Below are 27,987 nucleotides of genomic sequence, written 5' to 3' on the forward strand. Positions count from 1 at the left end.
TTGAGAGGTCTTTAAAGTTCAATCTGAGACTCCTCATAAAAAAATTCCAGCAAAGCAGATTTAAGAGCCTATATGATCAATTGCTATTCTTGCTGCACTTATGTAAATAATTGGGCCAAGTTTCTTGAAACTAAACTTATTTTGCAAACCAATTAGTCTTAATTTGGCTATCTTTGGTAAAAATGAGGGTGATTTTAGAGAGAAGAACTATGTTTCAGTGAAAAACTAAAATACACATTTGTGGATCTTAGATCCTAGTTCTGTTATTTGTCTTTGAGGTTTTTCTCTACCTGTGAACTGGACTGGATCCTGAATTCTTCTGCTGAAATACCTGGTTAAAAATCTCCAAACTAATGTTTTCAATCTTTACTTCATTTTCATTTGGAATCATTGAGAATTGAACCTGCTCTTTTTCCTGAAGCCTTGCAAACTGAAGCTGAACGACTTGACAGAAACTTGAGAGATTCCTGTCTGTTGCTTTGTAAGCTGTAAGCCACTCAGAAAGATACCTGAATGCCCGATGACTTTCAAGCTACAAAAGATGCTTTGACTCTGACATGTAGAGAAGTCTTCTTTACTGACTGCCTGCTGGACTCAGGAACTAGTTTATAATTTGCCCCAACCATTAACCTTGTTTTTCTTTTATTTCCATAGAAATACTTATTAAATACCTGATTGCTTGTTTCCAAAATGTAGGCCTAACTTGGGGAGCCCACCTGCATCGCCACCTTCCAAAATGACTTTAACTGGACTGATCTATTAACAGGACTAAGAAATGTGTTCAGTAAGATGAAACAATCTACCACTCAGCTTCTGGATTGTGAAACTTCTTAAAGTTTCAAAGGCGGGACTGTGGGGACCTGGAATTGGCCACCCCAAGATATGTCTCTTTGGCATCAGGATGATTTGAGGCTGATTGCTTTTGATAAACTGGGACAGGGAAGGAGGCTCTGAGGAATGGAACTTGCCCTTTGTTAGGACACATTTACATTTGTAAGGTAAATCTCTATCTGTAAAAGGTGCCTCCCTCTCTGTACCAGGAAGAAGAAAGCAGATGACCTTCTCTCTAGAAACTCTTAATCAATGCCAAAGGCAAGGACTTAAATCTGCATTTTATTGTGCTAGTCTGCTAACCTCCTGTAACTGACTTCCCTCCCCCTCCCAACTGTTGGCATTTCTTTAAGGATTAAGCGTCTTTCCTTAGGCTAGGAACTGATTGCAGCGCTCACCTTTGACCGCCCAGCTCCAGACAATAGACTTGCCTCCAGCTACGCCCTCTGAGACAGCAGACCCACTACCTGCTGTGTCCATCAAGCACTGCACGGACAGGGCAATCTTGTGACTATTGTGGGAGGGACATTTCAATCATATGCGAAATACCCTGTTTGGGGGTACATAACCACTCTGTGCACCCCACTTCTTCGGAGCCCTTTCTTCCTTTGGGAAGAAAGGCCCTGGGGCGATGGTTCCTCATAAAGCTTTGTTTAATTTTCTCTTGCTATTCTGTCTCATGTGAATTTAATTCGTTCTCCGGCCAGATGAACCCACATTTGGGAAGAGGAAATGTCTTCCTCCCCTACAGAACAATGATGGGAGTTGACTCTTGGAGAGGAGCTGACTCCCTCCAAAGTCATTAGGATAACCTCCTTTAGCCCCCAAGCCCCATTAATCCCATAGGCCTCGCTGCATCTTCACGAGCCTATCTTCTCTTCTCCTGTGTTGGCTGTGGCCCTGACGCATGCGCTGTCGGGTTTCCATGCTACGGTTTCCCTTCTTCGTTCTCCTCTCGCGACCATCTTGAGCCCCGCTTCCCTTCCGGTTTTGGCCCGGCCCCTGCCCTCAAGGCTCCGCCTCCCGCCGGTAGGGCTCCGCCTCCCGAAGCAGTTCCGGTTCGGAGACCAGCAGCTCCTGGCGCGGCTGAGACCGAGGCCGGAGCGATGCCTGCGCGCAGTCGCCACCGCCCCCGCCTCCACTCCAGCTCTCCTCCCCGGGCTCCGCCCCCGCCGCTCGAGGCGCTTCGCTGCGACCAGGCCCAGAGGACCCCCGACTCCGACGGCGCCTCTGACGCCGACTCGGAGGTGGGTTTGGGGAGCCCGACTCGGACTGCGGAGGTGAGCAGAAGCTGAGGCTGAGGAGAGGGGAGTTTGGGGGGCGCCTGCAGCCAAGGGTGAGTGGGGAGCCAGGGATGGAGGCGGGGACTGCCGAGGACAGGGATCTGGACGGGCCGCGGGAGACGGTTGAGGGAGCTTGGAGAGGCAGCTCTAGAATGGAATCTGAGGGAAATGGTGGTTGTTGAGCCAAGGGCCTGAGATGGGTGACGATGGCCAGAGGCTGAGGGGTAGGTAGAGGCTGACGGGTGAGGGAGATGTGGCCCTGAAGAGGCCAGTGCTCGGAGGTTTTTGAAAGCAGCGTAGTGAGGGAAGAAGATCGAAGGGGTCCCGCGGGAAGGTGGGGCCGGAGGAAGAGATGCTCTGGGGTTTGGCGGTGGGGGCGAGGAGTCAGAAGAGAAGGACCAGGGTCGATGCTACCACATGGCAAAAGAGAGGGAACCGGCTTGGCACTGACGAGGTAGCTGACCAAAGTGGGGGTGGGGATAATTAGGGAAAGGATTTACGTTTGACTGCAAGAGGGAGGAGCTGTCGGGTGGGAAGTCGCTGGCCGAAGAAAGGGAAATGGGGTCCAGAAGGACAGGGAGCTCTTGGGATATAATTTAGGGCTTTGGCATTATCACAGGTGTCTTTCAAAGTATCCAAGATCACTAGGGTAATGTACTCGGATTATAGGGCTTTCTCCTTTGTGGACAGTGGATTCTTTTAAGAATCTGGGGTGGGAGGGGCGGCGTTAAACACTGATTTGCCTAAAGGACTGGGGAAAGTAGTGAAAAGGAAGTGATTCTAAAAATAAAGATGTTATTTGGATTTCTTCTAAAAGCAATAGTGTTTCTTTTTTTTCTTTATTAAATTTATTTTAAATACCAGACAAGTTTAGATATTAAAAAAGGGTTAATACATTACCTTTACATTGAAAAATTAAACTCGAAACAAGAATTTGGACACAGGTTTTACAGATACTCAGTATTGAATGGTTCCAATTTGGCAGCTTGAGTGCACTCAAGTATTTACCACAGAGTAAAAATATGGTCAGTGCAGGTGTCTGGGTTAAAAGGATACATAAAACTGTGTGTGAAAGCACCACAGTCCAGGAGCCTACCAGATCTTCTCACCTGTAACTCCAGGATTGGAGTTATCGCTTGAAAATTGGAGGGGGTACTTTTAACAGATTTGCAGGACCAATATTAATGCAATTTTGTAGATATTGTATGAATAATATTTTTAGTAGAGTGATCTAGAAAAATAAGAATAGAGGATGCTTGTAGTTGGCAGTTAACAGAACTGGGACAGGTGGGTACACAGATGCTTTTTATAGAAGACATAGTTCCAAAACCATAATTGTGCCAGAAAAATAATGATTACAATATTTATATTCATCTTAGGAGAAATAAGGTAATTTTCTTTTGTAATTATTAAATTATAACATTGCTTCATGAAATCTTTGTTTGACTTTAGCCACGTTTCATATGTTGTTTTACCTTTACAACTTTTTATCTGATGATAGGTTTTGCAAAGTTGTTCTCCATTTCAAGACGAACTTTAAATCAAATATTTCTACTCTAAACAGATATCTACTGTTTAATCTTTGTGAGATAATAATTTATAATTGCAACAAGCTTTAAATTAGTTTATGTGTATAGACTCTATGCTGTATCTTCAGATGCTCAGTGGGCTAGTAATTATTTCTTCAAAGGAGAAGTGAATTCTTAGCTTTGCTTCTAGTTGTCAAAATATTAACTCCCTTTTCTTTAACTTAATACTAATGATGTTTAGTTGAAGAAGTTTACATATTACTAATTGTTTATTTATATTTCTGTTTGCCGTCACCCCACTGAGATTCTCTAGAGCCCCTGTTTTCATACATAGCTCTAAATAAAAGTCTTGGCATGTAAAAGTTTGCTAAATGAACTGAATTGTAAGAGCTCACTCTTAAAGGTTATGTCTTAATGTTAGTGCAAATTTAAAGAAAGAAACTGTTAGATGGAGTTGTACAATTAATATTTGCATGCCTAATAGCTATTTTATTTTTGTTTCACTTTGACACTTCTCACAGCCACTTAGTATTTTATGGTAGAGCAGTTTCTCTAAGGCAAGAAAATCTGTATTATTCCAGAAGAAGCCATCAGGACTGTGATGGCAGAACATGCAGACATACTTAGATAAATGTTTTGATTTCGGTGGCATTCTTTCCATTCTGCACCGATTCTTATCACATTGCACAACTACTTGTAAACATTTTTATTTTGTTAATCACTAGATCCTCAATGCTTTTTAAACACTTTGCCATAGCGGATTTAGAGATATTTTTATGACTTTTCTAAGAATTGAAATTTGAACATTGTTTTTGAGAAACTGTTGAATCACAGATGTTCTAATGAATATTATTATTTTATCTTATAAGAATGACCATACTAACTAGCTATTCTTTCAAAACTCTTACCTCCAGGCCTGATATAATATATGGTGTTAATAGTAGGGTATACCTAGCATGACCGTTAACTTGTGGATGGAACTTTTTCTTGTCTTCGTTCTTTATGTGGTGGCATATTGTTAATGAAAGTTGAATTCACTTTTTTAATTTAAAGCCTCTGTAGCTTTGATTCTTTATGAACATTAAACTAACTTCTGTGAGATATGAATACGATTCCATATTCTGCTATATTATCTATGAAGCTATTTTGAAAGGTTGTGGTATTAGTGGAAAAATATAATATGAGCTAAGTATAATTCTTTTAATGGATTTAGGTTACAGAGAGGGACTATGCTATCTCATGCCCAGATTAAATGTTTTACTTTTTACAGAGATTGGGGGGAACTTAATTTTTTTTTCACTTTTCTCTCGTTTATTTGTATTTGTTTACAAATAAGGTGTTACATATTTACAAAATGCTATTTCTTTATCTTTTTAAATTTTTGCTTGCCTGTGATTTTGGAAACTCTTGAAATCTGGTTTTGTTTTGTTTTTTTCTCCAAGGGTATAGAAGGGTAATAGTTGGGCAAGAACAGAAAGAGCCACTTGTCTAAAGGTAATATCATGACAGTGCTTCTTACTTTAAGTCTTGTGGTTCTCTTGGCTTTGAGAAATCAAGAAGTTAACTAAAAAAAGGAGAGCATGGGCCGGGCATGCTTGGTGAACAATTCAGTCTTTACATGATGCCTCTGTCACTGCCTGGTAATTTGCCCTGAATATGTGGGTATGAATTTGTGACAGACCTGTGGTGTGAATATTCCTGCACCCTCTCCTCCTATACACACAGCACCATCATTACTGGATCTTAAGCCTAATCTTCAAGATGAGTCTAGAGTTCATGCTTCCATATTGAAATGTTGTTACTTCACTATGCACTGGGCCCTCCTGGTAATAAAATCACTTCAGTACAGAGTGTAATATAATGTGAGTCTATCTTGGCTCTTGCTTAGGATAGTAGAAATTAGGAAAACTTAGTTGTAATAGTTTCACCACAGTATTTCACCATAAAACAGTGTTTTATGATATGTACCTCAAAAGAGTGTTGTGGAAGCAGTGACCTATATTTGTATTTGTCTTCAAATTTTATTGTGGGTTTAGTTAAGCTTTTGGATTGTGGCAGAGGACAAGGGAAGTGATAATGTATCTATTATCTTGACCCTTTCTCTGTTCCCTTAAAATTCTTGACAGGTAAGAAATTCTAGTAGGAGATGAGAACCATGAGTTCTGCTAATTTAGGGTCTTCCTGTAAGTTAAACTGTGTCACTGAGTTATTAGAAATGCCTGTAAATTGGTTTTAATTTGCAACTTTAAGACTAAATTAAGTGGATGTCAGTTTTATCAGTATAATATTGGCATGAAAGTCGTAGATTGCCAAAACCACACATTAAATTTTGGGTCCAAATCCAATGTATTTTCACAATATTGTGATGGAGTTTGAAGTCTTGAGCCAGTTTCTAATTTTCCATTATGTTAATTTGATTTGGGGGTGTAGCATATTTAAAAGAATCCAATCAATATGTCAAACTACTGGCCTGCCCAAATACTATTTTAGTAATAAGAATAGGAATTAGAATTTTATGTACTTTGCTTCTTTACTGGTGTGCTCTGGCATGCAGCCAGGTCAAGAACCCTTCATCAAATTTACCGCTAAATTTTGAGCGTGTTAAAACTTTTACTATAACTGAAGAGATAAACTGGACAGTGTTGTCTATTTGATTCTTACTCATTGAGCTGAGATGCCTCTGGATGTGGTATAGAAATTAGGTGCAACCTGATAGTTGGAGTCTTAGTTTAAAGGCAAGTTGGAGCCAGAAAAGGTTTGTGTTCTTTGGTATACATGACCACCTTGTTTTTTCTTTTAATAGTATATAAGAGTGCATGGTCTGGGCAGCAAAAAATGTCCCAGAACTGAAGTGCAGCCAAGAGAATGAGCATGTAACTGAGGAGGTAATTTAATTTCTTCACATGTGCCGCCCCAAATTCTACTGCTCTGATGTGGGACATAACAAAGCGGTAGAAAATCACTCTAGAATTTCAAAAATGAATGGTAGGAATTGGTGCTGGGTCTTTGAAACTGTTTTGTAAGTATAACAGATTTCATAGATGTTTTGGAAACAATGCTCTGAGCATACTAAGATAAACTGTCTTTTGATAAAGAGAAAAGAGTAGTTTTTGTTCGCTCAATGAAAAGATTTTCATTTAGGATTAAAAACTAAAAGTGGGATTAAAAAGAGCCCTACATAGTCTCAAATACTGCAAACTGCAGGGCTAAGTGCCCAGAGTAAACCTTGTCCTCCTACATTATAATTTAGGCTTTTTGCTTTCATAAAAATTACCTTTATGCTCTGGTTTATGGGTCTGCAAACTGGTATAATCTGTCTCTATTGTGTGCATATTAAATAAGCTTTATTAGATAAAATTGGATTTAATTTATTTTAGTGTGAGTGCAACAGTAATGTATAATTGCCTTAAGGAGAATATGTTAACATTAATTTTACATAATTTAAAAAAATCTCTTCTCCTTTTTTTGCCTTAGGATATGGATATTAGTAGTAGTAGTGGTAGTGTTTTTGAGGAAGATTATCCCTGAGCTAACTACTGCCAATCCTCCTCTTTTTGCTGAGGAAGACTGGCCCTGAGCTAACATCCATGCCCATCTTCCTCTACTTTATATGTGGGATGCCTACCACAGCATGGCTTTTGCCAAGCAGTGCCATGTCCGTACCCAGGATCCGGACGGGTGAACCCCAGGCCGCCAAGAAGCCGGAACATGCGAACTTAACCGCTGTGCCACCAGGCTGGCCCCTGGATATTATCTTTTTAGGTTTTATACATCACTTGGAAATGATACTTTTTAAAGTTTTTATTGTATACCAAATCACTAATAACTTCCCAAAACGGCACATTTTGTATGTATGAATCAAATTTCATCAATTGTTCTAAATTCCTATAGGGGAATTTGAATGTATGGTTTTTTTAAAGATGTTATTTTTTTCCTTTTTCTCCCCAAAGCCCCCCAGTACATAGTTGTATATTCTTCGTTGTGGGTCGTTCTGGTTATGGCATGTGGGATGCTGCCTCAGCGTGGTTTGATGAGCAGTGCCGTGTCCGCAGCCAGGATTCGAACCAACAAAACACTGGGCCGCCTGCAGCGGATCGCGCGAACTTAACCACTCGGCCACGGGGCCAGCCCCGAATGTATGGTTTTTAAAGAGGACAGTTGCTACAGACAGCTATACTCTAGTATTTTAGCATATTTTGTGTGTACACACACAATCAAGTGAAACTATGAGAAAAATCCAGCATATTTAAATCACTACAATCACCATCTGAACATAGACATTGGTTCTGTAAAACACATAGTAAAGGTTTCATTTTGTCAGTATATCCTCTGATTCTAAAGATTGCATAATGATAAACTAGGAGCCATTTTAGTCTGGTGTGTTTGCAGAGTTAAGACCAGTGGGATAGTTTGTGTCTTTCTGCTTATTGATGCATGTTACTTTAGGAAATTTTCCCAATTTCTTCCCAAATTGTTAAAGTATAGAGGTACTTTTATGTATCAACAATAATCAGTTGCATCAACCTATAACATTAAAAAAATATTGGTGAGTGATATGCTCCTGTTGAAATAGTTTTATGTAGTTAAATTTGACATTAAATGAGTCTATATGAGAAACTCATGTTGATGTGCAGAATTCTGCATTAACTGGAATCACTATTATATTGTTATTCTGTTTTTCAGTTTATGTTACTTGATTACTTTGTTATTTTGCTGAAAGGTAATTCCATCTTCAGCAAAACTTTTATAAGATTTAACAGTTGTTTTCAAATACTTATTTTGTATTAACCCAAAGATTTCAGGAGTTAAGAGTGGATTTGACTATAAGTTGATAGATGACTATCCTAATGATTTAATTTCAGGCCTAAGGCAACACTAGCAGAAAGAGAAGTTGTTGATGATGGCAAACAAGCTTACATTTACTGAGCAATTTCTATTTGCCATGCATTATTACAAATTCGTTCCATGTGTTATTCCACATAATCTTCACTACAAGCCTATGGATTCGGAATAGTATTCTCCTCATTTTACAGATGAAAATAATGAGGGCCAAGGATGTTCAGTAACTTCTGCAAAATAAAGTAGCTGTAAGTGATAAGTCCAGGATTTGAACCTATGCAGTTTGATTCCAGAGCCAGCACTCTTAACTACTATGTTTTCTGGGTTTTCTATCAGGTTCTGTTGTAGCATAGCAGTCTGAAATGTATTTAACTCTCTAGCCTTAGTTTCTTCTGCTGTAAATTGAGGAATTGTACTAGATCTTTCAGGTCACTTCCAATTCTAACATTGTAAGAATTCTGTCATCCTGATTTACAAAATATTATGTGTTTAATATTTCTGATTAGTTTCTTTTTGTAGTCTCTTGATCTCTTAAAGTATAAAGGTTAAGTCATTTTGCAGAGTCACACTATTAATGGGTGATGGAGCTGGATCTATAATCAAATCTTCTCTTGGACTCCTTGGTGTTTCTAGTTGCCTTACTATTTCTTGTCTTTTATTTAGTGTATATATGCATACATGGGTTAATAATTGAATTTAATTGATTTTCTTAATTTTCTGTTCACATCTGTTTGTGTGATGTGCTTCAAACAGTGAGAAATAATATTTTCGTCTTCTTAAGAGAACCTTTTCCCTCTGATTATCAAATATTACATGCTCACTGTATAAAATTTAGAAATTTTAGAAGTATTTAATATAGAGAGTGAAAGAGTCCACTGGAAGAGTAACTATTAATAGTTGGATATTTTATTTATTTAAAAATATATACACACTACATGTGCTATTTTTTAGGACATTTTGCTCCTTAAAAAAATTTTTTTTATCTTTTTATTTTGAGATAATTGTAGATTCACAAGAAGTTGTAAAGATGGTACAGAGAGATCTCATGTACCCTTCACTCAGTTTCCCTCAATGTTTACATCTTACATAATTATAGCACAGTATCAAGACCAGGAAATTGACATTGGTTCAAGGTGTTTGTATACTTCTGTGTCATTTTGTCATGAGTAGATTTGTGTAATCATTGCCCCAATCAAGATAGAGAGTTATTCCATAACTATAAAGATCTCCATTACCCCGCATCCTCTGTCACACACTGTCTCTAACCTCTTCCAACCACTAATCTGTTTTCCACCTGTCTAATTTTGTCATTTTGAGGATATTATATAAATGGAATCATATAGTATGTGACCTTTTGAGATTGGCTTTTTTTACTCAGCATGATGCTCTTGAGACACCATCTATTATGTGTATCCATAGTTTATAAATTTTTATTGCTGAGTAGTAGTCTGTGGTATGGATGTATAAATTTTTATTGCTGAGTAGTATTCAATGGTATAGATGTACCACAGTTTAACTGTTCACATATTGTGGGTTATTTCGTTTTTATACATGTTTCAGCTATTAGAGGTAATGAAGCTAGGGACATTTGTGTACAGGTTTTGTGTGGATATTATTTTTCATTTCTCTGGGATAAATGCCCAGGAGTACAATTGCTAGGTTGTGTGGTAAGTGGATGTTTAGTTTTTTAAGAAATTGCCGAATTGTTTTCCAGCACAACTGTACAGTTTTACTTTCCCACCAGCCGTGTGTGCGAGGTCCAGTTTCTCTGGATCCTTGCCAGCATTTCGTATCATCACAATTTATTTTACCTGTTCTAATAGTTGTGTACCAATATCTTATCATAGTCTTGTGTTTCCGTAGTAGCTAGTGCTGTTGAACATCTTTTCATGTGCTTATCTGCCACTTGTATATCCTCTTTGATGACGTGCCTCTTCATGTCTTTTGGGAATGCTTTATATCTTGAATTTTAGGAGTTCTTTATATCTTCAAGATAGGAGTTCTTTCTGAGGTATGTGGTTTGCAAGTATTTCCTCCCAGTCTGTAGTTTGTCTTTGCATTCTCTTCACAGGGTCTTTTGTAGAGTAAAAGTTTTTAATTTTATCAAAGCTCAACTTAGGGTTTTTTGGTTTATGGGTTTTTTGGATTGTTCTTTTGGGTGTTGTGTAGAAACTCTGCCATAGATCCTGAAGATTTTCTCCTATGTTATTATGTAAAAGTTTTGTAGTTTTACACTTTACATTTAAATCTGTGATCCATTTTGAATGATATTTTACATAAGGTGTGAGATTCAAGATTCATTTTTTGCCTATGAATATCCAGTTGTACTAGCACTATTTTTCACCTATCTCCCATTGAATTCCTTTTGTAGCCTCGTCAAAAACCAGTTATCCGTACTTGGGTGAAGCTACTTATGAGTTCTTTATTCTGTTCAATTGATCTATGTGTCTATACTTCTATCAGTACCATGTAGTCTTGATTGCTATAGCAATATAATAAGTCTTGAAATTGAGTAGAGTGATTTCTTCCACTTTATTCTTGTTCAAAATTAATTTAGCTGTTCTAGTTTCTTTACTTTTCCATATACATTTTAGGATAATCTTATCTGTATCTACAAAAATGTCTTTCTGGTGTTTTCTTAGGAATTGTGTTAAAACTTATTATATCAATTTGAAGAGAATTGACATCTTTACTATGTTGAGTCTGCTAATCCATGAACATTGAATATCTCTCTATTTATGTAGGTCTTCTTTGGTTTCTTTCATCACACTTCTCAACATACAGATCCTATGCATGCTAGTTAGATCTGAATACAGGCATACCTCGTTTTATTGCACTTTGCTTTATTGTGCTTTGCAGATACTGTGTTTTTTACAAATTGAAGGTTTGTGACAGCCCTGCGTTGAGCAAGTCTATCAGTGCCATTTTTCCAACAGCATTTGCTCACTTTATTTCTCTGTGTCACATTTGGTAATCCTCACAATATTTCAGACTTTTTCATTACTATATTTGTTATGGTGATCTGTGATCAGTGATCTTTTTTTTTTTTTTTAAAGATTGGCACGTGGGCTAACAACTGTTGCCAATCTTTTTTTTTTTTTTTTCTGTGCTTTATCTCCCCAAACTCCTTCTGTACACATTGTATATCTTAGTTGCAGGTCCTTCTAGTTGTGGGATGTGGGATGCCGCCTCAACGTGACCTGACGAGTGGTGCCATGTCCACGCCCAGGATCCGAACCCTGGGCCGCCGCAGCAGAGCGCGCGAACTTAACCACTCGGCCACTGAGCTGGCCCCTGATCAGTGATCTTTGATGTTACTATTGTAATTGTCTGGGAGCACCATGAACCGTGCCCATACGGTGGCAAACTTAATCGATAGGTGTTGTGTGTGTTCTGACTGCTTCACTGACCACCTATTCCCTTGTCTCTCTTCCTCTCCTTGGGCCTGCCTATTCTCTGAGACCTGACAATATTGGAATTAGGCCAATTAATAACACTACAATGGCCTCTAAGTGTTCAAGTGAAAGGAAGAGTCACACATCTCTCGCTTTAAATCAAAAGCTAGAAATGATTAAGCTTAGTGAGGAGGACATGTTGAAAGCCGAGATAGGCTGAAAGGTAGGCCTCTTGTGCCAATTAGCCAAGTTGTGAATGCAAAAGAAAAGTTCTTGAAGGAAATTAAAACTGCTACTCCGGTGGACACAAATGATAAGAAAGCGAAACAGCTGTTTTGCTGATATGGGAAAAGTTTTAGTGGTCTGGATAAAAGATCAAGCCAGCCACAACATTCTCTTAAGCCAAAGCCTAATCCAGAGCAAGGCCCTAACTCTCTTCAATTCTATGAAGGCTGAGAGTGATAAGGAAGCTGCAGAAGAAAAGTTCAAAGCCAGCAGAGGTTGGTCCATGAGGTTTAAGGAAAGAAGGCATCTTCATAACATCAAAGTGCAAGGTGAAACAGCAAGTGTTGATGGTGAAGCTACACCAAGTTATCGAGAAGATCTAGCTAAGATCGTTAATGAACGTGGCTACACCAAACAACAGATTTTCAGTGTAGACAGAACAGCTTTCTATGGGAAGAAGATGTCTTCTGGGACTTTCATAGCTGGAGAAGAGAAGTCAGTTCCTGGCTTCAGAGTTTCAAGGACAGACCGACTCTCTTGTTAGGGGCTCAGGCAGCTGGTGACTTGCAGTTGAGTCAGTGCTCATTTACCATTCTGAAAATCCCAGGGCCCTTAAGAAGTTATGCTAAGTCTACTCTGCCTGTGTGCTATAAATGGAACAACAAAGCTTGGATGATGGCACATCTGTTTAGAACATGGTTTACTGAATATTTTAAGCCCACTGTTGAGACCTACTGCTCAGGAAAAAGGATTCCTTAAAAACGTTATTGCTCCTTGACAGTGCACCAAGGAGATTAGTGTTGTTTTCATGTCTGCTAACACAGCATCTATTCTGCAGCTCATGGATCAAGGAATAATTTCAACTTTCAAGTCTTATTATTTAAGAAGTACATTTCATAAGGTTATAGCTGCCTTAGATGGTGACTTATCTGATGGATTTGGGCAAAATAAATTGAAAACCTCTGGAAAGGACTCTCCATTCTAGATGCCATTAAGAAGATTTGTGATTCATGGGAAGAGATCAAAATATCAACATTAACAGGAGTTTGGAAGAAGTTGATTCCAACCTGATGGATGACTTTGAGGGGTTCAAGACTTCGGTGGATGAAGTAACTGCAGATGTGGTAGAAATAGCAAGAGAACTAGAATTAGAAGTGGGGCCGGAAGATGGGACTGAATTGCTGCGATCTCATGATAAAACTTTAACGGATGAGGAGTTGCATCTTAGGGATGAGCAAAGAAAGTGGTTTCATGAGGTGGAATCTACTCCTGGTGAAGATGCTGAGAAGATTGTTGAAATAACAACAAAGGATTTAGAATATTCTATAAACCTAGTTGATAAAGCAGCAGCAGGGTTTCGTAGGATTGACTCCAATTTTGAAAGAAGTTCTTCTGTGGGTAAAATGCTATCAAATAGCATCCTATGCTACAGAGAAATCGTTCATGAAAGGAAGAGTCAATGTGGCACACTTCATTGTTGTCTTATTTTGATAAATTGCAACAGGCATCCCAGCCTTCAGCAACCACCACCCTGGTTAGTCAGCTGCCATCAGCATTGGTGCCAGACCCTCCATCAACAGAAAGATTATGATTCATAGAAGGCTCAGGTAATGGTTAGCCATTTTTAGCAATAAAGTATTTTTTGAAGTATGTACATTTTTTATATATAATGCTATTGCACACATAATAGGCTGCAGTATAGTGTAAACATAATTTTTGTGTGCACTGGGAAAACAAAAAATTTCCGTGACTCACTTTATTGTGATATTTGTTTTGTTGTGGTGGTCTGGAACCAAACCTGCAATAATTCCGAGGCAATACAGGCAATGTGCCTGCATTTCTTTTTTTAGTAATTATAAATGGTATTATATTTTTAATTTCTTTGTTCATGTGTTCATTGCTAGTATATAGAAATACAATTGATTTTTGTATGTTGCTCTTGTGTCCTACAACCTTACTGAACTTAGTTATTAGTTCTAGGAGGGTTTTTTTTTTGTAGATTCCTTGGGATTTTTCTCTGTAGTCTATCATGTCACCTGCAAATACATAGAAATACTTTTATTTCTTCATTTCCAAAATGTACACTTCTTATTTCCTTTCCTTGCCTTATTGTGCTGGCCAGAAGTTTCAGTACTGTGTTGAATAGCAGTTTAGAAAGTGGACATCCTTTTCTTGTTCCTGATCTGAGGAGGAAAGCATTCAGTTTTTCACCATTAAAGCTGTATATTTTTTTAATAGATGTTCTTTACCAAATTGAGAATGTCCCCTCTACAGGTATTCCTGCTTTTCTGACAGTTTTTGTCATGAACGAGTGTTCACGATGAAATTTCTGTCAGATGCTTTTTCTGCATAAATTCATACAATCTTGTGCTTTTTCTTCTTTATCTGGTTAACATGGTGCATTACTTTGTTTGATTTTTGAATATTGAACCAGCCTTTATCCCCAGAATAACCTCTGCTTGCTCTTGGGGTGGGGGGGTGTGTATGTACGTATTTATACTTATTTATGTATTGCTGAATTCTATTTGCTAATATTTCGTTAAGGATTTTTGCATTTGTATTCATGGGGGATATTGGTTGCCCGTATTGTAGTTTTCTACAGGTACTGCCTCCTTAGTGTCAGGTAGAGGTTCAGGTTTTCTACTCTGCTGGCTGGGAGGGGATAGGATACTTCATTGTTTTCCTGGTGGGAGGGGGATTTGGAGGGTGGGAGGATGGGTAGGTGTGTTTGGCCTCTACCACTAAGTCGTGTGTTAGTCCTGACTTTCCACTAGGCCTTCACTGACATCACCTCAGCAAGGAGGGGGAGCAGGACCTCATCAGTGTTAGGTGGATAGAAGTCCAGGCTCCCCATAAGGTCTCCACTGACACCGTCTTAGCAGAGGAGGAGGGACTTGTTACTGCTAGGCAGTTATTGCAGACTGTTCCCTGCTTGGCCTTTTCTGATATCATCCTGGTAGGACGGGTCGCGGGAGATATGGCCTAGTCACAGCCTGACAGAGTTAGAAATCTGGGCTCTCCACTCAGCCTTTGCTAGCAGGGGTGGTGGTGGAGGTGAGGCATAGTTTTTTCTATGCTGTTTGGCTGGAATAGAACAGTTATCATCTAAATGTTTTGTTTTGCTAAGCTGCCTCTTTTCTGATCCCTTGGCTGGAGAAAACAAGATTTCCTTGCAACTCTTATCTGCATCCATCGGCATTTCCTGATTGCCATCTTCATCCCCGTCTGGGATATTTGTGACAAAACAAACAAACAAACAAAAACACCGGATAACTTATTATTGTGTCTTTTTCTCCAGTCTTGAGGTGCCTAGCCAGTCTGCCTTCCTCCTCCACCTTTCAGTCTTCTTATGTTTGTGTTATATGTAATGCTTGGGGAGAATAGGGAAAAGTATGTCTACTCCATCTTTCCACAAGTAGAAGTCCACGTATGCTATTTTAAAAAAATGTACCTGTTAGAAAGTTTAAAGAGTGCAGACAGTGGCGTCTTTTCATCTGCTGTATTTCCTTCATCCCATGTCTCTACATTTTAGAAGCTGTTTCTTTCATTCAATCTCTCATTACTTTTCATGCTAGCTTCAACCCTCACAATCTGTTTTATACCCTTCTAACAATTATTCTTTTTTTTTTTTTAAAGATTGGCACCTGGGCTAACAACTGTTGCCGATCTTTTTTTTTTTTCTGCTTTATCTCCCCAAACCCCCCCTCTACATAGTTGTATATCTTAGTTGCAGGTCCTTCTAGTTGTGGGATGTGGGACGCCGCCTCAACGTGGCCTGACGAGCGGTGCCATGTCCGTGCCCAGGATCCAAACCCTGGGCTGCCGCAGTGGAGCACGCGAACTTAACCACTCGGCCACGGAGCCAGCCCCACAATTATTCTTTATAAAGCACACTTTATGTCATTCTCTTGTTCAGAAATCTCTAGTGGCTACCTACTGTCTATAGAATATTCTTAACTTGACAGTTAAAGGTTTCTGTGATCTGGCCCCAATTCATATTTTCTACTTAATATCCTAAGACTCCCTTGTGCCTTATGAATACTAATGTTCTCTATTGTTTTCTGTCTTTATGTCTTTGCTCATGCAGTTTCCTCTGCTAGTATACTTTTATTTCTCTATCTCAAGCCACAGTTTCATCCCTTCTTTGAGCCTCAGCTCAAATGTCACTTCTAAGAACTCTTATCTCACCAACTAGAAATCACCTCTTTTTTAAAACTCCCTTAACTTTCCAATTTTTAACAGGTTACATAAGTAACCACTTTATTAGTGTTTTGAGGATTAAGTGAGCTAATATATATAGAGAACTAGCAACTGTAATTCCTTTTTCCCCCTTTTTTAGTGACTTTCTTTTAGTATCCTTTTCTAGACTGTAAAGTCATAGATGGCAGGATCTGTTTCATCTAGGTAGAGACCACATTTCCTGTTGCAATACTCTTCATGTAATATGTGAACAATGAATGTTTAATAGGTAAATAAACATAACGTGAGGGCATCTTAAGGATACTGTCTGTATTCCCAGTCCCTTGGTATCGGACATCTGTGTATAGCAAACAGCAAATGTTTGAGACTGAACAATGCAACATTTATGATTCAAAAAAGCCCTCATTATTAGGGTCACATTGGTGTAATCTTTATCTAATGTAACTGAAGACCTTTGATAAATTCCTCTGCTGATAACTAGAAAATATTTAGTATTCATGAAATTCAACCCTTACAGGGGTACAACAGCCCTCAGCTCATGTGAGGCAGTGTGTTGTAGTAAGAACATGGACTTTGAAATGAAATTGCCTGAGTTGAAAACTTTTCTGTACTAGTTACTAGTACAAGTTTATCTTGGGCGAGTTACTTAACCCATCTGTTTCAGTTATATCATCTGTAAAAGGATAAAGATAATACCTATTCTATATGGTTTATGAGGATTATTTGAGCATATAAGTAAAATACTTAGAACAGTTTCTGGCACTTTGTAAATGTCTTAAGTGTTAACTAATCTAGTTATTACTTGTTGTTACTTCCTGAAAATGTACTGAACACAGTTCGGAATTTAAGGAGTCTGTGAGTTAGGCTATTTATTCTTTTTAAGGAACAACACTTTGCAGACATCAGGTATCTTGTACCTACACATCCTGCCTGCTGTATTCTTATACCAGTAGGTATTGATTGAATAGCTGATAATCCTGTTCACCTCATTGTGCTCATCATACAAAAGTTAAATAAACAAGTCCTCCTGGGACTTTTTAGCTCAAAAAGGATTAACTAATTCACACCAAGGAACAATATGTATTTTTGTCTTCTTCCTTTGAAGGATATCACAAACTTTATTAGTTCTGGTTGAATATGCCTTCCTATTTTGTGCAGTTAACTCTTCCTAGGTAATATACCCTTTATTTTGTCTTAATGGACAAATTAAAATGACTGTTTAACATTTCCTATATTGTTTTCAATCGTAAGTCTCTTTTTTACCAATTTAACAGTCTTTTAAACTTTTTCCAAGATTAATTTGGTTCAGATTTTTTTTTTTTGTAATAGGTGAATTCTGCAATCTTCTTTTGTATAAGACTTAAAGGATACACACGGTTTGATCTTATTCATATAAAATACAAAAAGCAGGCAACACTAAACTGTATTATTTATGGATACTTGCTTAAGTAGTAAAGCTATAAAGAAAAACTATAAAATCAAGCTATAAAAAAAGGGGGGATTATCACAAAGATAGGTTTGTGATTACCATGGGAGGATAAAGAGGGTTATTGATTGGGAGTATATACAGGGATACTGGGCTAGTGACCTGGTAGTGTTTATAAACTTTAAGGGAAATGGGTAGTTGCAAGCCTGAAATGGAAAGATATGCTTTTTATTCAGCTGTTTGTATTGCATTATTAATATATTCATTTGTCTGGTTTTGGTACCTAAATAGCACAGATTTCTAGACAAACATTGAGGAAAATGTATTGTTTCTATCTGCAAAAGTGTCTTTTAATAAAAGTTGATACTTTTATAATAAAGAAGCCCTACTGTCCTGCATAATTTTTTCTATATTTACAAATCAGCTAAAAAATCATCTGAATCTTGTTTCCAGTGTGCTTTTCTTATTCTGACAATATTTGTTTTATTTTCTTTTGGACTTCTTTAAAGTTAAAATGATTAGCTAGTCTCATTTGACATCTTCAGTTTTGAATTTGTTATCTATGTAGAAAAAGGAAGGTCTTAGGGATAATAGGAAATGGTCTGTTTATAGAGCCTTAGGTAGATAGTAGGTAAAGGTTGAAATACTGCTATTAGTGTTTTAAGAAACACGTCCAGTGCCATCTCTCCTCCCCTCGCTCTCCAAACTTTAAACAATTATTTTTAATATAAAGTAAGTACAGTTTTTCTTAATATTATATATCAGCAGTCAACCCTAGAGTGTGAGATATTTTTTCCTGCAGTTCTATGTATATGTTTAACTATATCTTATTCAGTTTTATCACATAGATTATAATATAAAAGAGACAAGAACTCAACATAAAATCAACATATAATGGATGAAATAAGATTTGTGCAAAGGTACCTCAAAGATTAAATGTTATCCAAGCCAGAAATAGAAGAACAGACAGAATTAGATTGGGTGGTCTCACAGTACTTTGAAACCTTCTTTACGTATCTGAGTCACTTGGCGAGCTTTTAAAAAATATAGATGTAAAGCTCCTATGCCCTCAGGGATTCTAATTCAGTTGTCCTGTGGTGGGGCATGGACATAGGTACGGGCATGTTTTTAAATTTCAAATTATTCTAATATATGAATTCTAGTGTTCTAATAGGTATATTGTTTCCTTGGAGCATAGGCAAAGGAGGAGTCAAAGAGAATTGGTTCTGTGTATCCTGCAGCGTCTGGGAGGGAGAGAGAGAGAAACTGGGAGGTGTGAACCATCTTTTTCTAGACAGGTACTCTGTGTAGCACAGTCTGGTTTAAATTTTGGTTATCATCATCTGCTTTTCTTTGCTATGCTTACTTACTCTACAAGTAACATTCTGATTATTAAATCAGCCTATTGGATACTTCAAAATTATAAAAAGGTGTGCTTTGAGCAAGGTACTTGAGCATTCTTTCTAGACACTTAAGAGTCTAGTGTTGGCGTTCTGGTTTATCCATCAGTATCTAATGAGTTTGCTCTTAGTCTCCTTTGGTTCGATCAGCTCTGTGGTACTGGTGAGATACAGTTTTGAACCTTTGAGACTGAATATCAGACCCTGATTTCTTGTGAATTTACCGAATTAGTGACCAGGGGTTATCTTTTGGCAATTAGACATTCTAAATTTGTTGATGTGAAACTGTCTGAAGCTCTGAAAATTTGTGATTAAAAATATGCAGAAATAAAGGGAAATTTTAAAATCTTTTTAACAGAATGTATATTCTTAAGAATGAAATAACCAGTCTAAAGGCAGGTTTTTTGTTGTTGGTGGTGGTGTTTTGTTTTGTTTTGTTTTTGGTGAGGAAGATCTGCCCTGAGCTAACATCTGTTGCCAATCTCCCTCTTTTTGCCTGAGGAAGATTGTCTCTGAGCTAGCATCTGTGCCAATCTTCCTCTGTTGTGTATGTGGGATGCCACTACAGCATGGCTTGATGAGTGGTGTGTAGGTCCACACCAGGATCCGAACCTGCAAACCCCAGGCTGCTGAAGCAGAGGACACGAACTTAACCACTATACCACTGGGCCAGCCCCTTTTTTGTTTTGTTTGTAATGATCCTGTTTGGAAGGGTATTGGGAATTGAGTTATTAAATTATTTTGATTGCTACTTCTTTTTTGCACATTCATTTAATAATGCTTATTGAGAACCTGCTGTGTGCTAATCGTACAGGCCTTAGTAATCTTCTTAGTAATTGCTACTATCTCCTCTACAAATAAAACAAAAATAACCTAACAAAAACCCACTAAGCTCTCCTGCTGCACTAGGGGCTAGATACTTATTTATTTATTTTTGCTGGATACTTTCTTTTTTTCCCTTTTCTCCCCCTTTCTTTAGTTTCTAGTGTGGTATTTGTTTACTTTCTTATTCTTGACACTTAGTAGATGAAATGGCCAGATCAGAGTCTTTGTTTTTTTTTAAAATTATTGGTACATTTTACTACTTAAGTCTTTTTTCACTACCTCAATGTGCTTGGTTGAGAAGAAAATAGTTGTACAGCTTATTGAAATAAAATATGTCATTCATTCCAAAGATAATGGAAGAATATATATATATTTAATGCGAAGAACAGATAAAATCATATCCTGCTTAATTAATTTCCCAGGAAATTAAAGGAAACAAGATAGAGTTGTTTTACCTTACCTAGAATTGAACAAAATGTGGACCTTATGAGAGAGATCGAAGCCTTTGGGTGCTTGACTTTGAAAGATGACAACTTGAAAGACTGAAGGGCCTATACTGCTATATTCAGTCAGGATTTAGTTTCAAGACACTGAAACTGCTCTAGGCTCTGGGCTGGGCTGCTAGGAATGACTTCTAGAGCAAGATTTGAACTGGTGTGCCAGAAGAATGCCACAGTCGACAGAGGTATTAGGGGGCCAGCATGGAACTATTCATTTAAGAACACATCTCAACAATAAGAAAACAAACAACCTGATTCAAAAATAGTCTAAGGACTTGCATAGACATTTCTCTAAAGGAGATAGAGAAAATGTACAGTAAGCACATGAAAAGATGCTCAGCATCACTGATCATTATAGAAATCAAATCAAAACCACCATGAGATACCACTTCACACCCATTAGGATGACTATTATTTTTTTTAAAAGCCCAGAAAATAACAAGCATTGATGAGGATGTGGAAAAATTAGAGCACTTGTCCATTGCTAGTGGGAATGTAAAATGGTGCAGCTGCTTTGAGAAGTGTATGGCAATTCCTGAAAAAATTAAACAGAATTACCAAATGACCCAGCGATTCCACTTCTGGGTATATACCCAAAAGAAGTGAATGTAGGACTTGAATAGATTCTTGTACACCCATGTTCGTAACAGCATTATTCACAGTAGGCAAAAGTTGGAAGCAACCCAAGTGCCCATTAATGGATGAATGGATAAACAAAATGTGATATATACATACAAGAGAATATTATTCAGCCTTTAAAAAGAAGGAATCATCGGATTAAAGAGCTTCTGCAAGGCAAAAGAAACTAGGGTCAAAACAAAGAGACCACCACTTGGGAGAAAATATTTGCAAATCATATATCTGACAAGGAGTTAATCTCCGTAGTGTATAAGGAACTCAGATGACTGAACAATAAAAAAACAGCCCAATCAAAAATGGGCAGAGGATATAAACATTTTTCCAAAGAAGATATACAGATGGCCAATAAACACATGAAAAGATGTTCAACATTACTAATTATCAGGGAAATGCAAATCATAACTACACTAAGATACCACCTTATGCCTGTTAAAATGGCTATAATCACTAAGACTAAAAATAACAAATGTTGGAGAGGGTGTGGACAAAAGGGAACTCTCATACACTGCTGGTGGGAATGTAAACTGGTGCAGCCACTATGGAAAACAGTATGGAGATTCCTTTAAAACCTAAAAATAGAACCACCACACACCCAGCTATCCCACTACTGGGTATCTACCCAAACAACTTGAAATCAACCATCCAAAGTAACATGTGCACCCCTATGTTCGTTGCAGCACTATTCACAATAGCCAAGACATGGAAACAATCCAAGTGCTCATTGACTGGTGATTGGATAAAGAAGATGTGGTATATACAGTGGAATACTACTCAGCCATAAAAAAACAAATTCATCCCATTTGCAACAACATGGATGGACCTGGAGGGAATTATGCTAAGTGAAATAAGCCAGACTGAGAAAGATAAACATCAGATGATTTCACTCATGTGGAATATGAACAAACACAAGGACAAAACAGTTCAGAGGTTACCAGGGGAAGGGGATGGGGGGTGGGCACGGGGTGAAGGGGAGCACTTATGTGGTGACAGTCAAGAAATAATGTACAACTGAAATCTCACATTGATGTAAACTATTATGAACTCAGTAAAAAAAAAAGGAAGGAAATTCTGACACATGCTACAACATGGATGAACCTTGAAGATGTACTTAGGGAAGTAAGCCAGATGCAAAAGGACAAATATTGTGTGATTCCACTTCTATGAAGTACCTACAATAGTCAAATTCAGAGACAGAAAGTAGAGTAGTGGTTACCAGGGGCTAGGGGGAGGGGATGATGGGGAGTTATTGTTAAATGATTACAGAGTTTCCATTTAGAATGATGAAAAAGTTCTGGAATGAATGGTGGTAATGATTGTATAACAGTGAGAATGTACTTAATGCCACTGAACTGTCCACTTAAAAATGGTTAAAATAGTAAACTTTATGTTATGTATAGTTTAACACACACAAACACAAAGAAGATACCATCTTATTTGTGATGCAGGTATTAGAAAGCCAGTACTGCTGCTTCACAACTACACCTGCTTTGAGACACAGTTAGTGACTGAAAACTGGAGAATTACATGCACACACACACAACCAACATTTCCGTAGTCTTTCTTGTGGATAGCCAAAACTTCAGGAAAATGGCCCCTGCTTTACATTCTGCTTTCCACATCTCATGTCAGAGCATCTAGCTGGCTGAACCTAAATTCACATTTAGAATTCTAGTTGGATCCTGGGTTTTAGCTTTTTAACCTCTGCAGTAGCGGAAAACAACTGAAGGGAGATTGGAAAGGATACTGAGCTCCAGTTCATCATATTTGTCACGTACTCTGAGTCAGTAGTAGGTCATAGCCGATAATTCTCCTTTTAGTCAAGTCATCATTTCCAGGATGGCCAGATTGTCCTGCAGCTGTCAGTCACAGAGGAAGGGTGGGGCAAAACAAATAGCTTCCACAAGGCAGAACTGAAAAAGAGTTTGTTGATAGTCATTATCTCCTTTTGCAGTTCTGGGCTGATTGTGTTTAGTTTGTTAAACCTAACACGCAGTGTTTGCAGTTTTAGTATGGTAGAACACAACTGAGTTATATTATTGTGAAGAGATTTGGGTCACTCTAATAGGTTGCATCTTAAAGGGTCATTAATTAAGGAATAGTTATGCTACTGTTAAGAAATACTTGATTTAAAGTTCTTAGGTTTATGATAAGCTTTTTTCATTTTATTAAGTATGGAGATAAGAACATAGGAAATATACTGAGCTCTTTTGCTCTCAGGCTACTGAAATCTCATTAGTGTGAACTGAATTTGGAGAGAAAACAAATAAATTTGCTAGTAAAGAAAAGAGTTGATGTGCTGAAAATTGTTTTTTTATAGTTTTCAAAAATTTCTAACCAGAGTCCACCCGAAAAATAAGACATGTTTCACTTTGTACAGAACAATCAGCTGCTTTTGTTTATCTGCTATCTATGACTTCAAAGTAGGTTTGACTGATGTTTCTGGTTAGTAAGATTCTGCAGGAGTGGACTGTTCTCTCAGTGCCTTGATAATACAATATTGACCTTTGATAAATAATTGCTTAATTGCTCATGATTTCAGAATAAACTTCTTTTAAATTTTATCTCACATTGAACTATTTCCTTTATATATATGAATTAACATTTTGCAGTGCTTTTTAATGTGGATCAAGCTTTAACGATGTACCTCAGAGTTTGTGTCTAAATAACACCTCAGATCTTTGATACAGGTATTCCACTTCTAGAAATCTAACTTAAGGCACTGCAGTACTATTTGTAATAGTAATACAATTGTAAACAATTGCCAACAATGAGGAGGTGACAAATTATTGTATAGCCATACAATGGAATGTCCTTTTCAAAGGATAATTTATAACATAAGACAGGATTCATGTAATAATGTTAAGTAAAATGATACAGAATTATCTATGGTATGATTTCTCTTTATATATAACAAATCACAAGCAATAGTTCTCTGGGGGGTAGTTTTAAAATTATATTTTACATGTTCTTCAATGAATATGTATTCTATGTATTTTTCTGTCTTTGTTATAAAAATACATGACTATAAAGATTCAAACAATGCAGAAATTTGCAGACTAAAAACCATAGAAGTCATTCAGTCCCCTGCCTAGATGAATGAAGTCCAATTTATCAATTTGTTCTTTTATGGATTTTGCTTTTGGTGTCATTTCTGAGAAAGAGAGGATCAGAAAGATTTTCTCCTATGTTTTCTTCTAGAAGTTTTCTAGTTTTAGGTTTTACATTAAGTCTGTGATCCATATCGAGTTAATTTTTATATGTGGTGAGAGGTATGGATTGATTTTTTTTTCCTATGGATGTCCATTGTTCCAATACCATTTGATGAAAAGACTGTCCTTTCTCCACTGAATTGCCCTTCTACATTTGTAGAAAATTAGATATCCATATATATATGTAGATCTATTTCTGAATTCTCTGTTCTGTTCCATTGATTTGTTTATCTTTATGCCAATACCACTTTGTGTCTTTTGAGATGATTATGTGATTTCCCTGTTTTAGCTTGTTAATATGGTGAATTATTTTAATTTTCAAGTGTTAAACTAACTTTGCATTCCGAGATAAACACCACTTGGTTATGATGTATCCTTTTTAAATATTGTTGGATTTGATTTGCTAAGATTTGCTTAAAATTTTTGCATCTATGTTCTTGAGGGTTATCAAACTGTAGTTTTTTTCTCTTGTAATGTTTTTATTTGGTTTTGGTATCAGGGTAATACTGTCCTCATGGAATGAATTCAGAAATATTCCCTCCTTTTCTGAAAGAGTGTCATTTTAGTAACCCATTTCTCCCAATTGTTGTGCTATTGTTGACATAAATTTACTTATGTATTTACCATATATAGTTACTATTTCTGGTATTCAGTGCTTTGTGTAGATTCATATTTTCATATGGTAGCATTTTCATTCTGCCTGAAAGACTTCCTTTTAATATGTCTGGTAGTGCAGGTGTGCTGGTGATGAAATTGTTCAGCTTTTGTGTGTCTGAAAAACTATTTATTTTATCTTTGTCTTTGAAAGTTATTGCACTGGGCACAGAATTATAGGTTGCCAGTTTTTTTGTTTCAGTACTTTAAGGACATTGTTTCACTGTCTCCAGCTTGCGTTGTTCCCAGTGAGAAATCTGATTTCATTCTTCTCTTTGTTCCTGTGCACATAATGGGTCTATTTTCACTTTTTTGCTTTTAAGATTTTTTCATTGTCATTGGTTTTGAGCAATTTGATTATAATATGCCTTGGTATAGTTTTCTTTGTGATTCTTAAGTTTGAGGTTTATTGAGGTTTTTGGGTACACGTGTTATAGTTTTCACGAAATTTGGAAAAGTTCTGGCCATTGTTACTTCAAGAATTTTTTTAAAACATTCACTGGTATTGTTTTATTTATTTTATGTTTTTGCTGAGGAAGATTTGCTTTGAGCCAACATCTGTTGCCAATCTTCCTCTTTTCTTGCTTGAGGAAGATTAGCCCTGAGCTAATCTTTTTTTGCTTGAGGAAGATTAGTCCTGGGCAAACAGTCTTCCAGTCTGCCAGTCTTCCTATGTGGATCACTCCCACAGCATGGCTTGATGAGTGGTGTCGGTCCGTGCCCGGGATCCGAACCTGTGAACCTGGGCTGCCGAAGTGGAGTGCGCCAAACTTAACCACTATGCCACAGGGCTGGCCCCCAAATATTTTTTTCTGTCCCCTCCTCTCACTCTTCCCCTTTGGGGACTACAGTTACATATCTGTTAGGTTATTTGAAGTTGTCCCTCCTCTCACTGATATTCTCTTTGTTTTTTTAAGTTGTGGTAAAGTATCTATAACATAAACTTATCATTTAACCATTTTTAAGTGTACAGTTCAGTGGCATTAAGTACATTCACATTGTTATGCAACCATCACCACCATCCATTTCCAGAACTTTTACGTCATCCCAAATGAAAACTCTGTACCCATTAAATAATAACTCCCCTTGTCCCCTGCCCCAGTCTCTGGAAACCACCATTCTATTTTTTTTGTCTTTATGAATTTCACTATTCTAGGTACCTCATCTAAGTGAATCATACAATATTTGTCCTTTTGTGTCTGGTTTACTTCATGTAGCACAATGTCTTCAAGATTCCTTTTAAAGGCTGAATAATATTCTCTTCATTTTTTAAAATACTCTTTTCTTTCTGTGTTTTATTTTGAATAATTTTTAAATAATTTATTGATATGTCTTCAGGTTTATTATTCTTATCTTCTGCAATGTCTAATCAGCTGTTAATCCCATCTAGTATGTTGTTTTTCATTACATATATTATAACTTCATCTTTAGAAGTTTGAGTTGGATCTTTTTTATGTGTCTATGTCTCTATTGAACTTGGACATATTTAATACAGTTAGCATAAGTGTGTTAATTTCTTTGTCTGCTAATACTATTTGTGTCAGTTCTGGGTTGATTTTGGTTGACTGTTGCCTAGTAATCTTTGATTGGATGCCAGATATTGTGAATTGTACCTGTTGGGTGCTGAATACTTTGTATTCCTATTAATATTCTTGAGCTTTGTTGTGGGATATAGTTAAGTTACTTGAAAACAGTATGATCGTTCTGGGTCTTGCTTTTAAGATTTGCTTGGCTGGACCAGAGACATATTTAGTCAAGGGCAGGGTTTCTCAATATCAGCAGTATAACATTTTGGGTCAGATAATTCTTTGTTGTGAGAGGCTGTCCTGTGCAATGTAGAATATTTAACGGCATTCCTAGCCTTTATTGTTTAGATGATCCCCCAGTTTTGACAACCAAAAGTGTCTCCAGAAATTACCAAATGTTGGGGGTAGGGGAAAATTGCCCCCAGGTGAGAACTACTATGTTAGGGTTAATTTTGCCTTACTACTATGGCAAGATCTTCCTGTGTACTCTACCTGAAGCCCCATGGATCATGAGATTTTTTTTTTCAGTATGGTTGTTTAGGGTGGGCACTTCTATTGGCTTTGTGTAAGTACTGGGCACTGTTCCCTCTACTCTTCCTAGGTGGTTCTTTTCTCAGTCTTGTTTGGTTTCCTCACATATATGTGCTGATCAGCATTCAACTGCATATTCAAGGAAGACCCTCTGCAGATCTCTGGAGTTCCATCTTGGTCCGTTCAGGCTGTGTAACAAAAATACTATAGTCTGGGTGGCTTAACCAACAATTTATTTCTCACAGTTCTAGAGGTTGTGGAGTCCAAGATTAAAGTGCCAGCAGATTTGGTGTCTGATGAGGGCCTGCTTCTTGGTTCATAGGTGGTCATCTTCTAGCTGTGTCTTCACATGGTGGAAGGAGTGAGAGAATTCTCTGGGGTATCTCTTATAAAGGCACTAATCCTATTCATGAGGGCTCTGCTTTCATGACCTCATCACCTCCTAATATCATCACATTGGAGGTTAGGATTTCAATATATGAATTTTGGGGAGACACAAACATTCAGTCCATGACAAGTTCTCTGTCTATGCGTCTTTCTCCTCTCCACTGTTCTATCCCATGAACACTAGCCTCCCCAGACTCTCAGCTCCATGTTTTCCACTCACTGAGTCTGCTGGGCCTCACCCAGCTTCCATCCTGTGCCGCTCATTGCGTACAAACTCTCAAGGCAGTGAGCTGGGGCAGTAGGCTCACCTTATTTTCAGGTAGGCTTTTGTCTCCTGTGTATCTGATAAAGTTTATAAACCTGATATAGGCTCAAGGGCAGTAGGGCTCTGTCAGGGATCTCCTTTGTTGTCTGTTGCCCAGTGTCTTGAAACTGGGCTTTTTTCCCATATTGTTTGTGTACTTTTTGGTTGTTTCAGGTGGGAGGGTAATCTGGTTCCTCTTATTATATCTTGGTCAGAAGCAGAAGTCCTTTTCACTGATAATTCGTTCATATTAATTATTGGTTAAAGCTGAAAGTGTTCGTAAA

At 37.6% G+C, this 27,987-nt stretch overlaps 1 protein-coding gene across 2 annotated transcripts in view; it reads left to right on the forward strand.

The window, feature by feature from the left end:
* Positions 1 to 1,854: 1,854 nt before the first annotated feature.
* Positions 1,855 to 27,987, forward strand: part of SAMD8 (sterile alpha motif domain containing 8) — a 52,747-nt gene continuing 26,614 nt past the window's right edge. Inside the window, exon 1 of one of the 2 annotated variants that reach the window (XM_014860647.3) lies at positions 1,855 to 2,111. In XM_014860647.3, coding sequence (XP_014716133.1) covers positions 1,938 to 2,111 — 174 coding nt within the window. In that variant the 5' untranslated portion in view covers positions 1,855 to 1,937. Of the gene's footprint in view, positions 2,168 to 27,987 lie in introns of both variants that reach the window. The other variant, XM_014860649.3, reaches the window with a different exon arrangement.

Source organism: Equus asinus, chromosome 2 (genome assembly GCF_041296235.1).
Source record: "Equus asinus isolate D_3611 breed Donkey chromosome 2, EquAss-T2T_v2, whole genome shotgun sequence".
Classification (NCBI taxonomy): domain Eukaryota; kingdom Metazoa; phylum Chordata; class Mammalia; order Perissodactyla; family Equidae; genus Equus; species Equus asinus.